General features: G+C 35.4%; 1 protein-coding gene and 1 long non-coding RNA gene across 3 annotated transcripts; both read right to left on the bottom strand.

Annotated features, from left to right (window-relative positions):
• Positions 1–206: 206 nt before the first annotated feature.
• LOC129319905 (uncharacterized) lies at positions 207–5,041 on the bottom strand. Of its 2 annotated transcripts, none has more exons than XR_008595551.1 (4): positions 4,795–5,041; positions 4,075–4,215; positions 372–414; positions 207–278 (listed from the first exon to the last, which is right to left on the bottom strand). It is a non-coding gene; the product is annotated as an uncharacterized LOC129319905 (long non-coding RNA). The 2 variants fall into 2 exon arrangements; XR_008595552.1 differs by having other exon boundaries at positions 4,848–5,041.
• Positions 5,042–9,353: 4,312 nt separating this feature from the next.
• On the bottom strand, positions 9,354–12,915 carry LOC129319843 (galactinol--sucrose galactosyltransferase-like). Its single transcript, XM_054964922.1, has 4 exons — positions 11,561–12,915; positions 10,871–11,048; positions 10,410–10,777; positions 9,354–10,306 (listed from the first exon to the last, which is right to left on the bottom strand). The coding sequence occupies exons 1-4, from the start codon at positions 12,770–12,772 to the stop codon at positions 9,743–9,745; spliced, it is 2,322 nt and encodes a 773-aa protein (XP_054820897.1). The 5' UTR covers positions 12,773–12,915; the 3' UTR covers positions 9,354–9,742.
• Positions 12,916–13,119: the final 204 nt, after the last annotated feature.

The following is a 13,119-nucleotide window of genomic DNA, read 5'->3' as shown; positions in this document are numbered from 1 at the left end:
TTTGAGCCTACCAAAACCTACATTTTTATGTAAGCTTTAAAGCTTACATATTTTAGATTTCAAATAGGTTTAAAAGCTTAAAACCTATTTAAAGCCTCTATATAATTAAAATAAAATTAAAATTTATAATAAATCTAAATAAAACATATTTTAAAGAATTACATCTAAAATTTAGCAACAATACAATGCAACTAAAATGAAATTAGCCAGCAACAATACAATCCAACAAATAAAGGATAACAACACTTCATCATAATCTCCTCTTGTTCAAGTGGCTCCTACATAATAAAAGAATGAATTGAAAATAAGTAACAAGTTCAACACAAGCCCAATCAACAATGTAACAAGTATTAAGGGAAATAAATTTTTACCTTTCATTTTCTCTTTAGCCCATATTTATGGAGAAGCCAATCCCTATCATAAATAAGAACTTCAATAGATTTTTCATTCAATCTAGCACGATATTCATTAATCACCCTTCCCTCGACACTAAATGTGGATTTTGATGCCACAATTGAGATAAGGACAGCTAATATATTAGTTGCCATCTTTGATAAAACTTGAAACTTTATACTATTGTTTTCCCTCCACTTTAATGCACAAAAAGATGAAGAATTAGGAGTTGGAATATAAGGATCATCATCAATATACATTTTCAACTCTAATTTGGAAGAAGGAGTTGAATGCCTTTGATGAACCATGTTCAACATTTATTGCATTCCTTTATCTTTTCGTGGTGTAACAGGATATGTCAAGGCAGTGCCATCAACATTTGCTTCACTAGCAAAAGAGCTGAATCATCTCTACACAAGTCCATGTAGTCAAGATATAATTCCTACAATGCTTTTTTCACCTTTTCAATAATTAGCTTAACCTCACTTTTTAGTTTATATATCAAGGAGACGCTTATTTCAATAGCATTCAATTTGATCCTTAGATCCAAAACACTTGAAATAGACATCAACAAGTTAACTTCCTCCCAATATTTATCAAATTTTTCTTTCATAGCTGTTGCCATCTCACTCATGAATAAGTCAAAAGACTCTGATGCATCATTAATAACTTGTTTTACCTTATAAACTTCAGCAAGATATAAGTTGAAAGTTGGGTATTCACTACCTAAGATAACATGAGTGGCATCATGAAAAATCTCTAAGAGATCACATACCTTCTCAATCTTTTCACAATCCTTAGAGGATGGTGCATAGCTATAATATGGATCTTTTAAATTGTAAGTTGAAAAGGCGTGCTTAAATTTCATTGGAGTGGTCAATATCAAGAATGTAGAGTTCCATCTCGTAGGACAATCAAGAATAAGTTTTCTTTCTTTAAGCCCCTTTAACTCAACTACTTCACAAAATGATTTCAATCTTACATATGAGGCATTTATGAACTTGACACTTTTACAAACATTATGAATGATATCTTTAATCTTCATAAGACCATCTTGCATAAACAAATTCAGAATATGTGTGCAACATTTAATATGAAATATTTGCCCACCGAGTACCAACTTATTGTTCAAAAACAAGTTTTCTTTCTAATTTTATATGCAAGAATCATTATAAGAAGCATTGTCAATAGAAACTAAGAATACTTTGTTTTCAATGCCTCATGATCTCAAACATTTGAAAATAGTATTTGCTATATCTATTCCTCGCCTTGGAGTGGGCAGTTTGACAAAACTCAGAACTTTCTTTTAAAAATTCTAGCTTGTATTGATAAAATGATTAGTAATAACCATGTATTTAGCTACTTGGCGACTTGACTTCCACATGTTTATTGTAATGCTAACCTTAATTACATTATTCAAAATATTTTTTATGGTACTATTCTCAACCTCATATAATTGCAAACAATCATTTCTTACTATCTTATGAGTGACTTTTCTAAAATTTGGATTTGCACATTCAAAAGCCCATACCCAAACTTCATCTTCCGCAATGCTAAAAGGATGCTCATGCACCATCATAGCACTAGTAATAATTTCTCTCATTTTTTTATTAGAGTATTTAGACCCAAGAACAATAAAAGGATTACTTCCTGATTCACTAGATGGACAAAATTATAAAATGGTTTGTTTATTTCAACGAGAAACAGCCAACTTTCTATGCATGCAAACCTCTAAATGCCTTTTGAGATAGCTAGTGCTAACACCCCTTCTACTAGTAGATAGTTTTTCCTTACAATACAAACACATTGCTTTCTTGACACCATCAACAAGTTGAATTTTTTCAAATTCATTCCATACAGGTGAAGTATTTTTATGCTTTTTTGTGATGACACAATCTTCACCACCTCTATTGACTTATTCTTGCTGAGTGATAGTGTTGTTAGTGTTATTTCTATTGGATGAGCTGAACTAGTATTGATGGAGGTGTAACACTATCTTTAAGTTGCCGTTTAGGTTTAGCTCTTTGAGGATGAGTAGATTCAATTATATTGTTATTGTTGTCCATTATAATACAATACTATCAAGTAGCAACCTAAATAAAATTTTAATTAATTAGAAGTTAATATAATATAATAATCATATAATATATATATATATATATATAATCATGGAACAAAGCAAAAAGGCAACAATAATATAAACTTTGAGAGCAATGCTAAAGCAAAAGGTTTAAACGTCAATGCCCTCTACATTGTAGCATCTGATCAAAGAACCAATAATACAAATTTTATTGTTCTTTATTTTATTATTTATCACATTAGTATGAGTTGAGTTGTTAGGCTTCAGCAAGCATGTTTTGTCTTATATGATAATCAAGCAACTTCTATTTTGTTTCTCATATAACTTTATCATCTATAAAAATTGCTCCACATCTAAAATAAACTCACCTAAATATTATAATATAATAATATGCAAAATATAAAATTGCTTCAGGCAAAAAATGATGTATTAGAGCATAAAAGGATATAATCGCAGAGCATCTACAAATGGTTCAAAGCATATAACAAGCACATAACCATAGAGCATGTATAAATGGTGGATCAAAGCATATTACAAACCTGAAGCTAGCGTATAATCATAGAGTGTATATAAATGGTTCAAGCAAAATTGCAGAGCATATATAAATGGTGTGGTGGGCAAGTGAAGGACAAACCTAAATGAAGAGTGACTAGAGTCTCGATATGGAGAGTGGAGATGGCAATGGAAGATTAGCTGTGGAAGTTAGGAAAACGAGTTGTGAAAGATGAGAGGTCAGAGGAGTATCGTATGCTGCCAAATTACAAAAATTAAATTTTACGGTAGAAGAAATTGAAACTAATTACCGTAGGATAAAAAAGTAATTACAAAATATAATTTAAATACAATTTAATATATACATATATTAATTTAAATATAATATAATATATAAGTATATCATATAATAAACCTAAGCAGGCCAAGCTTGTAGGCTTACAAGCTAGGCTTTAAAAATTTAAACTAATCTGTTTAGGAAAATAGGCTTTAGGCCTAGCCTCTTTATAAACAAGTCAAGTCATAAGCCACCTGATAAGGGCCTAACCTCTTACATTTGGTAGAGAGGGAGGAGGACGACAAAGAGGATAATGAGGAGGAAGGAAATGATGGCAGCAAGCATGATATTGCTATTGTATAAGAAGATGCTCTGAAGCATTTCTGCAAGAGGTTGGTGTGTGAGTTAGGAGGCTAAGTAGCAGCGAACATTGAAGAAGAAGAGGAGGAGGAAGAAGGTGAAGGAGGAAGAAGGAAAAGTTAAAGGAGGAATTATGTGTGGGATTATGTTTATTATTCCACATGGCTGCCAGCAAAACATTGGAGGGTCAAAAAATCACAAGTTAACAATCAACATTGAGGATTTATCAAGTTTGGGCCACATTGCATTGCTTTTAAAATACAAGGAGGATATTGCATTTTTTAAAATTTAAGAATATTAGTTGTACCTCGTGAAAAAATTCAGAAGTGAATTTGTACATTAACCTATTTTAGAAACTATATATAAACTCAGCCACTTTCAGTAATAACATGAGTAAAAAGAAAATTCAATGAGCACGACGTTATCAACAATAATAGCCAAAACTTAACCAAGAAACCCATAAAAGCCTTACAATCCAATGTCGGACGGTCAAAGGATTGCAAACTCCCATGACTTCTAATTCAGATTGGAGCAGAGTCTCTTCCGCATAGACTGCGTTATTCTAAACGTTATTATCCCCGGGTTTCTCAACTCTGACATTGACCTCCACAACCTGCCGCACGTGAACAGTGAGTGAAAATATGAACTTGGAAGATAACTATCGCAAATTAATCAAGTTATTATGATCAAACAAGACATTATTACAACACCCATTTTGAAGCAATCAGTAAAATGAATATACGACTAGTTCAGATAGAATACGCCACCAAAATGGCATCAAGAATCCAGATACTAATTCATTGACTCAAACCATGTGTTCTTCCTTTATTCTAATGATAACGTATTTAGAAAGTGATAGATGGAAACTGTTCTGCGCATGGTGTTCATATGGCTTTCAAGGGATTTTGCTGCTTTTCATTCACTTAAAGAAGACCAAAATGAACTTTTCAGGATAAGACACCGGATTTAAACAGTAAAAAAAAAAAGAATTGGTATGTACGAAAACATGGAGAAGGAGCATTATGATAACTGCATAGGCAAGAAAACTGGATCACAAGAATAATAACCCACAGAAGGAATAGCATAATTTTTGTGAAAGACAAGCCAAGGAAACATAATTCAACACATTCCAGCATAATATGTGCCTTTGAGGAACCGAAAAAAGATAAATGGAAGGCAAAGAAATAAGCACCTTGAAGGTTTGCGTGTCTGCTAGACTTGAAGGAATCAGAGAAGAAAACAAACCTCACTTCAGCTGGAGACGTCAAATTCGGAGCCATAGGAAGAAGAAAAGGGAACCCAGTTGAATTTGAAGAACTGGGAAAAGGAATCAAGAGAAACTGAAATGAGAATATCTGTGTGTGGCCTTGGGAGGAATCAGAACGTACCCACCACTGAATTTGACTGCTATATAAATATATATTCTCTAAAAGCATGCACCTGAGTGAAGTTCTTGAAGAATTGGGATGTGAGGGAATAGACGACTTTGAAAGAGTGGGATTTTTTTTTGGAAATAAGACAAAGTTATATTAATTATAAAAGAAAATAATTTACATAAAGGTTATAAGAAAGATGTGTGATGCTGGGAACACATATCCTTCTTAATTAAGTCTGGATCGCAAAGAGAGAGCGAAATAAAATTAAAAGACTTTGAAAGAGTTGGTTGGAGGAAGGGAAGGAGAGTAACAGTTAGATATAATTTATAGTTGGTCTTCTTTACAGTCGATGGGGAGGGCGCGCTTTGCTATAATAGCTTCGCCCGTATTGAGAAGATACAGCCATTGGGGAATTCGACATGTGTGGATTCTCTGAGTTGGCTTTCCTCTGCTGACCCCAACCTCTCACTGTCCTTTTTATTTTTATTTTATATTTATTAAAATAAAAAGATGAAAAAGTTATAAAAAAATTAATAAATCTAGTGGATAATCAATTTAAATAGTCCAAATTTAATGTAGATTATAAAATTTAATATTATAATTTTTTATAATTTTTTTAAATTGTTCATGTAGATTCATTCTGGATAGTACGCATCTAATATTATTTTTTTATAATTTTTACAATTTTTTATTTTGGTATTATAACATTAAAAATAGAGATAATCTTCTATGATGCACTTTTGAAAGAAAAATTAAAAATTATAAGTTAAAAATTTCAAGTCTCAAGTCTCAATTGTTTAGAATAAATATGTATAATTAATTTATAAAATTATAAAAAAATAATATTAAATTTGTACAATAGTTGTTTTGAGGAAGCAATGCTTCCACCGAAGGTGTCCACAGCTTACCTCTTCCTGGCTTTGCTTTCCGATCGTTGAACTTACTTTGAATTATCAACATACGCCTTCATCTCAAGTGAGCATTCCTAAGTGCTCATTTTGCTGAACTTATCACTTTTTAGTTTGTACGACTCCTTTAAATTTCTAGTTTCATAAAGTTTAACTTCTCCCCGTATTGTCTCAGGACAAAAAAAAAATATATCTTCCTCCTTAAGTTAAAAATCCATTCATTTTTTATTTTAATATTATTATTATTATTACTAATAGATAAATAGATGGGGTAAAACGGGGTTTGTTGGCCCACGGGCCACTTCCATAACCCAATTATTTGAAATATAAATTTTCTCTCTCTCAAACTATAAAAAAAATTGAGAGTTATCCATAACTATTATCATGCCATGTTAGCTCTAATTGATCACGACTCCCAAACAAAATCTTGTGACCAATCACGTGGGTTTTAATACTTCAACAAAAGAATACAAGGAGTTGAAAAATAAATGAATTGAATCCACCAAGGGCTCCATGAGAATTTAATGCTTGGTATCCAAATGATGGTTACTGTAAAAGAAGGTCAGAACGTGTTTGGAAGCAGTTAGTGTATATATTCCCTCTATCCTTATATATAAATATTTTTAATTAAATCACATAAATCAATAAAAATTAGTAATCTAATTAAAAGCACAATAACATTTTAATTTTATTATTAATTATCATAAATAAATAATAAATCTTTTTTTCAAAGTAAATTAATGAGAGTATTTAAAAAAAATAAATTGATGCTAATACATAAAGAAGATAAACGCAAGCATTAGTACCAGTGCTTTTAAAACTGGACCGGATAGTCTGACCGATCCAACCATCAATCAGTCCGGATTTTGGTTTGGTTAATATACGAAACCATTTTAGAGGTTGGGCCGTCTCAAACCGGCTGTCGAACCGAAAACTGAATCCAGTTTTCACTGTTCAAAAACACTTTTTTATTGTTTTATTGAATTTTTTTAGAAAATGATAATTTTTTTAATCATTTGATATTATATTGTATCATGTGACTTGTTAAGTCATAATAATTTTAAAATATTTACTTTTTTAAATTAAGTAACAATTTTATATTTATTTCTTATATTTAGATTATTATATACATATATAATATTTTTAATTTAATTATTACGTCACTGATTTGACTATTGGTCCAACTCGATTAAATTATGTGAATCGTGAATTGCTAGACTTTTCGGTTTAATATCCAATTCAATTCTGAAAATATTGATTAGTACTGAAGCGTCTAGAGTCAAATGTTGAAAACCCAGCCGTCTAACGCAGGATATTATTGATTGAGTCATCAATTTGTGATTTGTGAAAAATGCTAAAAGTTATAAAAACAAGAACTTACTAGTCGAGATTGATGACTGTGTCTTGGGATGAGTGGTGCGTGTAGAATAGGAGGGTAAAACCAAACGCGAAGGCTTATATGTGCCAGAAGCAGCCTCCTTCTCTGTCTTCTTCAGACAAGACTCCTCTTCACTTCCATAACCATGCCCCATTCTCAGCAATAAATCACAGTCAAAGCTAGAGACAACATCAACAGGTGCTTCGCAGAGAACATATTCTAAGGATTCGGCGTCGCCACCTAAGAAAACGAGCATGAAGAAAGCAGGACACTTGAACAGAGTCTCTGAAATGGAATGGGCTTTATATTCAAGCGAAGGAGGTCTGCGCTTCTCCGCTCATGATTATGTTTAAAGGCTTCAAGCATCAACCTTATATTAAACTATGTTTTGAAATTACAAGGTATCATGAGAAATAGTTGGTGGACAAGTTAAAAAATTGAATAGAAATCTTATGGAAATGCAAAGTGGAAAAAAAAAAAAACTTTCCAAACAATCTCACCACTCGTAATCTCTGTTTGGCCATTTTTAATCCTTTTTGGGTGGTTAGTGACCATCCTTGTAATGAAATGGTGTTTTTCCCCCTTGAAGTTATAAGCATCAATTTTACTTTGTGAAGCTTCAATATAAAACTCATGCCAAGTCATCTTTTCAACTTTATAATAGGGATTAATAGAGTAATACATGAACTCATAAATTACATAGGAGAAGTATTGGTAACATGATTTTTTTTTTTTGCAAATTTAATAATTTTAACTAGTTTTATTATAATTCAATGATGGTTAAAATGAAGATCCTTATAGAAAAATAGAGGAAAAAATTTCCCTACATGTTGAAACCATATTTGATTCTATGATTTCACTCCAAATTATTCATCAAAGATATGACTTTTTATCCCTAATTCCAATAAAAAAAATCTGGTGACCAATCACGTGGTTTTTAAAACTTTGTTCAAGACGTCAAAGATGAATATAAGGAGTTAAATCTACGTAGGATTCCATCCACTAAAATTTATCAGTCTTGTTATAAAATTAATAAAATCTATCTAAAATTATATTTAGTTTATAAGATGCACATAATCGGTCTAGGTCAGGCTAAATTTTTTAGATATGCTTAACTCACAATATTATCGAACAATTGGTTTACCTTAATTTTTTTATTTTTGTTATTTTTTAAAGAATCTGTTTACAACCAAGTGGGTGTGATATAGATAATAAAGATATAAGCCTTTTAAATATCATCCCAGAATTTGATTCTAAGAAATGTATATAAGAAAAATATTATTTAGGAGATAACAACATCTTAAACAGTGTTCGAAGTCTTTGAAAAATTAGTTTCACAACGGCTGGTTATGGGGATAGTTTGGATAAAAAAAAAATCTGTTTATATTTGCAAACTATAAGCATTTGAAGTCAAGTCCGTGTTAACTTCAAATGGAAGAAAGTTCTCCCATTTAAATAATGAAGTATTTGAATCCCTTTCAAGTCACTTTTTCTCCGTGCTAATAAATGTGATTTGATTATTTTAAAATAAACATAAGTATAAGATGAATATTTAATTGTAAAAGGAATTATAACAATTGCTGAAAACTTGTTATATTTCCTTAGGCATCCCAAACATGAATCTGGAGGCATAAACTTTGTCGGTCGTCCCTCTCCGGTAAAAAGTGATAAGGACACTTGACGCGTGTAATGTGAAAAACATGATACAAATGCTTGATATTGACCTTCATTTTTTTATAATTAAATTGGGTTTAATTTTTCAATGCTCCTGTTTGATTAGCCGTCCTGAAAGTATTTATTTAATTTGCAGTGAACACGCGTTGGAAGGTTTAAGAGGGCATTGCACCTTACTAAATTTATCAACGGAAGGAATATATTCACCTAATGAAAGGGGAGAAGAAAGTTTCCTTCCACGAGGAACAAAAAGCGAAATACAAATATGAGCGGAACAGACCTCATCAGCCGTCTGTTAGAGTCATGATTTAAGCATGAAATAAGAGAATATTAAAACATATATAGTAAAATTTAGAACTTGGAAGCATATAGCCTCCGCAGCACAAAACCACGTGGTGTTTTTGTAGCCATAAAATGAAGACTCTGTTAAGGGCTGACCAAGAGCCTATTCAATTAAGTGTCCATAGATTTTTGTGACCAAGCTAAGTACGCTTACATAACCACAAGTCATGGAAGATATAATCAGATCATGTACAGCACAAGCTGAAATCGTCAGAAAACTAATATCCATGAACAGCAAGTAACCTTACTGAACCTAGCCAAGAAGGGAAGTGTGGCTAACTTGCTAAGCAAATCCCAAAAGAGGAATCATATTTGAAGTCTAATGTAGTAATAACTTATAATTGTTTGACTATCTAAATTCCTAAAATGAAATCCATTGACGCTTGCCCATCAAATCTGCCAATGGATTCGTATTTGTGAGTTTACTAGGAACAGAGAGCCACCAAAGCTACCAAGCTTGACTCAGAACAAGTACTTCACCACACACAACCTTGAAGAAGCAGTCCAGGGAACATGAACGTTAGCCATCTTATCCTCGTAACTAAATTCAACGGCCACTCCATCAACTTCACAGCTCACAGGCTTCTCTGAAGCAAACACCCTCATCTCCCCATGTCCTCTCACCCCAATGATCACCTCATTTTCCAGCTTCCCAAATTCCATACTCCGAATTGCCCCACCCGAGTTTAGCATATTCACCAATCCAATCGGAGCAAAATGGATTGATCTCTTCGGCATCACCGTCACCGGAGAGATTGTCAAGAGCTCGTAATTGAAGGGGTCGAGGGAAATCTCCACACTCTCCGACCACTTCAGCAGCTTCAACTGGTGGTCCCTGATCATGTACACAGCAAACACGTCCTCCTCTGTTACGCATACTGGAGTCATCCCCTTGCTCCATTCAACGTCCTCAGGACTCGCCAAGCAACTCACTCTCTTTGAACACTCACTGGCGCTTCTGTTTCTCCTCGTAACACGGCACCATCCTCCTCCTTGGCAATTAAACACCCCCAAAACCCCCGTATACTGTGATCACAGAACACCCCCCCCCAAAAAAAAAAAAAACAGGCATAAATGCACGATTTGCACTAAAAAAACAGAGAGGTATGATGCATGGAAATGCGCTTACTTTGTTGAGGTTCCAGATTTTGAGCATGGATTTGGCATCATGAAGAGGGTCTTGAAACAAGGAGTCTCTGGTGGGGAGGGCGTAGTGTTGGCACCTGAGGATGGAGCCATCAGGGAGGACGAGCTTGTTGAGGAGTTTGAAGTTATGGTTGCCAACAGAGTCACTGACATAAACAGGGCCACCGGAGATGGCCCGTGAAGCAGCGTGGAATTCAGCACAGGGGTGATCGGACTGGAACATGTCCCAATCAGGGTGAAAGAAATTTCCCATCCACAAGCTGTTATAGGCACAGTGCACCATATGACATCCTTGAAGCCAATACGTACCGTTCGGATCTCCCGCAGGGTCGATGCTCCAAAAATCATCACCTGCAAACACAATGGAATGGCTTGGATTTTAATATTTGTGTTGAGAAATGAGATGGCGAAGTTGGTGGTGCTGGGTGTGTACGTACTACTTACCAACTCGGCCGAGAGAAATGGTTTGTGTGCCAAGGAACATGAAATCGTTGCATTGCTGCATGCTAGAGATGACGCCGTTGCCTTTGAAGTGCTTCTTCACTGAGTCGGTGAGGGCTTTGTAGTAAGCTTTGGAGAGTTCAACACGACCCCCATATTCCTCTGATAGCATCTCCAGAATCTGCGGTACAGCATCAATAATTAAGAGGCCTGTGCTACATACTCACCCTCCCAACTCTATTTAATTTGTGCATGCCAATTAAGCCAACTATTTCAATGCGACCTCGTCTATTTCAAATCAATGACAGGCCATCTACCCCGATTACGTAATTAACTGTTCATTGATTATTTGAAGTTTAGAACTAGCCAGAACAATAATTTAAAAAAAAAAACTTCGAACAATTTCCACTGGTATGATTTTGATTTGTTCCCTTTGGATAATAATTTATATTCATTTTTTAAAGTTATTTCAAGACCAAAGAATCGAAATACATCTTAATTGATGGAGTATAAATTAAAAAAAAAAAGATAAAGCACCAAAACCTAAATATAATTATCTACATTTCAAAAATTTCGAGCATGAATGTGAGATTAAAATTATAAATTCTTCATTTGTTGCCCGCCCATTAGCCTTAAAAAATAAACAAGGAAACGAAAAATCAAAAGGGAGCAGGAATTTAGGAGAGAACGAACTTGGGTGACATCAATCTTGACGCCGTCAATACCCGCAGATTGCAGGTGAGAATGGAGTCCGTCGTACAACTTGTGAGCCTCTTCCGGTGCCACCAATCCTACGCCGACTTCCAGTATCTTCACCACCGCCTGATCCGTCATGGTCTTCGCCGCACCCTCCGACAACTTGGGAACAACCACCTTCGCCTCAGGCAGGCCCGGAACTTTGGGCCTAAGCCCACCCCAATACCCACAAAACGCATGCCACACGTACACATGCTCTAAGCTCTTGAACTCCTCCTTCAGGTCCCTCGAAAGGGCACCCAGCCCTCTATCCGAAGGACTCCTCCGGCTATAGTAATCCTTAAACTTGCTGTTCTCTTCGAAACTTGTAAGCCTGTTGAGCATTTGCTCTCCGGGTATTGAACAGTTCAAGCTTCCACTATCGCCGACGGTTTCGTCTCCGTCGTGACAGAAGCTTTGCCAGCCGTCGTCGATTATGACGAAACCTGGAGGGCACCCCCCCTCCGCGAGGCCTTTCACGCCTTCCCGAACTCCTTCTGGATTCACCTTGAGATAAAACGCGTCCCAAGTACACCATCCAAACTTGTCCACTACTCCCGGAGGGGTTTTCTCTTCAAGAAGCTTGAACGTCCCCAGATGGTCTCTTATCACTTTCATGGCTTCCTTCATCAAGTTATAAGGATCGTCTCCCGCGTGGATGTACAAACAGCTTCTGAAGGTAGAACCAGAGACGCTCGTGGAGCCACTCTCCAAGCAAATGTCGACGTAATCGTGGAGACCAGGTTGAAGAGAAGCTCTGAAAGGCCCTTCGATGAGGGGAAGAAGAAGGACGTATGGACGACGCAAGAGATCGCAATTCTCCAGCATCATCACTTGGGTTTCGTTCTCCAAGTCGCTTCCTTTACTTCCGGCCCAGTGGGTGCTCCACCATACCTTGAATCTGAAAATGCTCATGAACTTGATCCCACTGAGCTTTCCGAGGGGAACCACGTGGCAGCTACTGGGACGGTCGGAGTCAAAGCCGACGAAGCAACCGACGGGGCTGACGTTGTTGGCCGAGGTTGCTGTGATGTTTGGCGGGACTTGGGTGAGAATCGGGTGGCCATTGGCGAGGAAGGTGTATGCTTCGAGCTTAATGGAGGATGATAAACTTTCTTGGAAGAGGCCCGTTTTTGGCAGGGCATTGTTCTTGCGGATGATAGGGGCCATGGGAGAGAGTTTTGAGGAGCCGGTATTGGCTCTGGATCTGAGGTAGGGTATGAAGAGTACGTGAATAAATAGGATGGGAGATTTGAGAAACTACAAGCTTCAGATCCCAAAAATAAAACACTGGCCGCAGTATTGTGTCCTTAATTACGTATTCCGGCATTGACTGGTAACAACTTGAATTAATTACTGCAAGTTATTCATTATAATAGTTGGCATCAATTATTTTATGAAGACGTATATTTTTATGAGGGTGTCTGTTTTTAGATGATCAAAATTGAAGACTGAAACGCAGTTTATCAAATTATATATTGCAGGTGCAATATTCATTTTTTACATAATTTTTGTTC

The sequence above is a fragment of the Prosopis cineraria genome, unplaced genomic scaffold (assembly GCF_029017545.1).
Source record: "Prosopis cineraria cultivar Desert tree isolate PC_DT_omini unplaced genomic scaffold, ASM2901754v1 PC9, whole genome shotgun sequence".
Taxonomy (NCBI): domain Eukaryota; kingdom Viridiplantae; phylum Streptophyta; class Magnoliopsida; order Fabales; family Fabaceae; genus Prosopis; species Prosopis cineraria.
Note: the sequence above shows the minus strand (reverse complement) of the source record. Positions and strands in the feature narration are given on the sequence as shown.

What these genes read in the sequence shown, in the direction of transcription:
- LOC129319843 (XM_054964922.1), bottom strand. Translation starts at nt 12,772, where the DNA reads ATGGCCCCTATCATCCGCAAGAACAATGCCCTGCCAAAAACGGGCCTC. An exon ending in CATTTCTCTCGGCCGAGTTG is followed by an intron (nt 10,778 to 10,870) that starts GTAAGTAGTACG and finishes TTGTGTTTGCAG; the next exon opens with GTGATGATTTTTGGAGCATC. An exon ending in AAATCTGGAACCTCAACAAA is followed by an intron (nt 10,307 to 10,409) that starts GTAAGCGCATTT and finishes CTGTGATCACAG; the next exon opens with TATACGGGGGTTTTGGGGGT.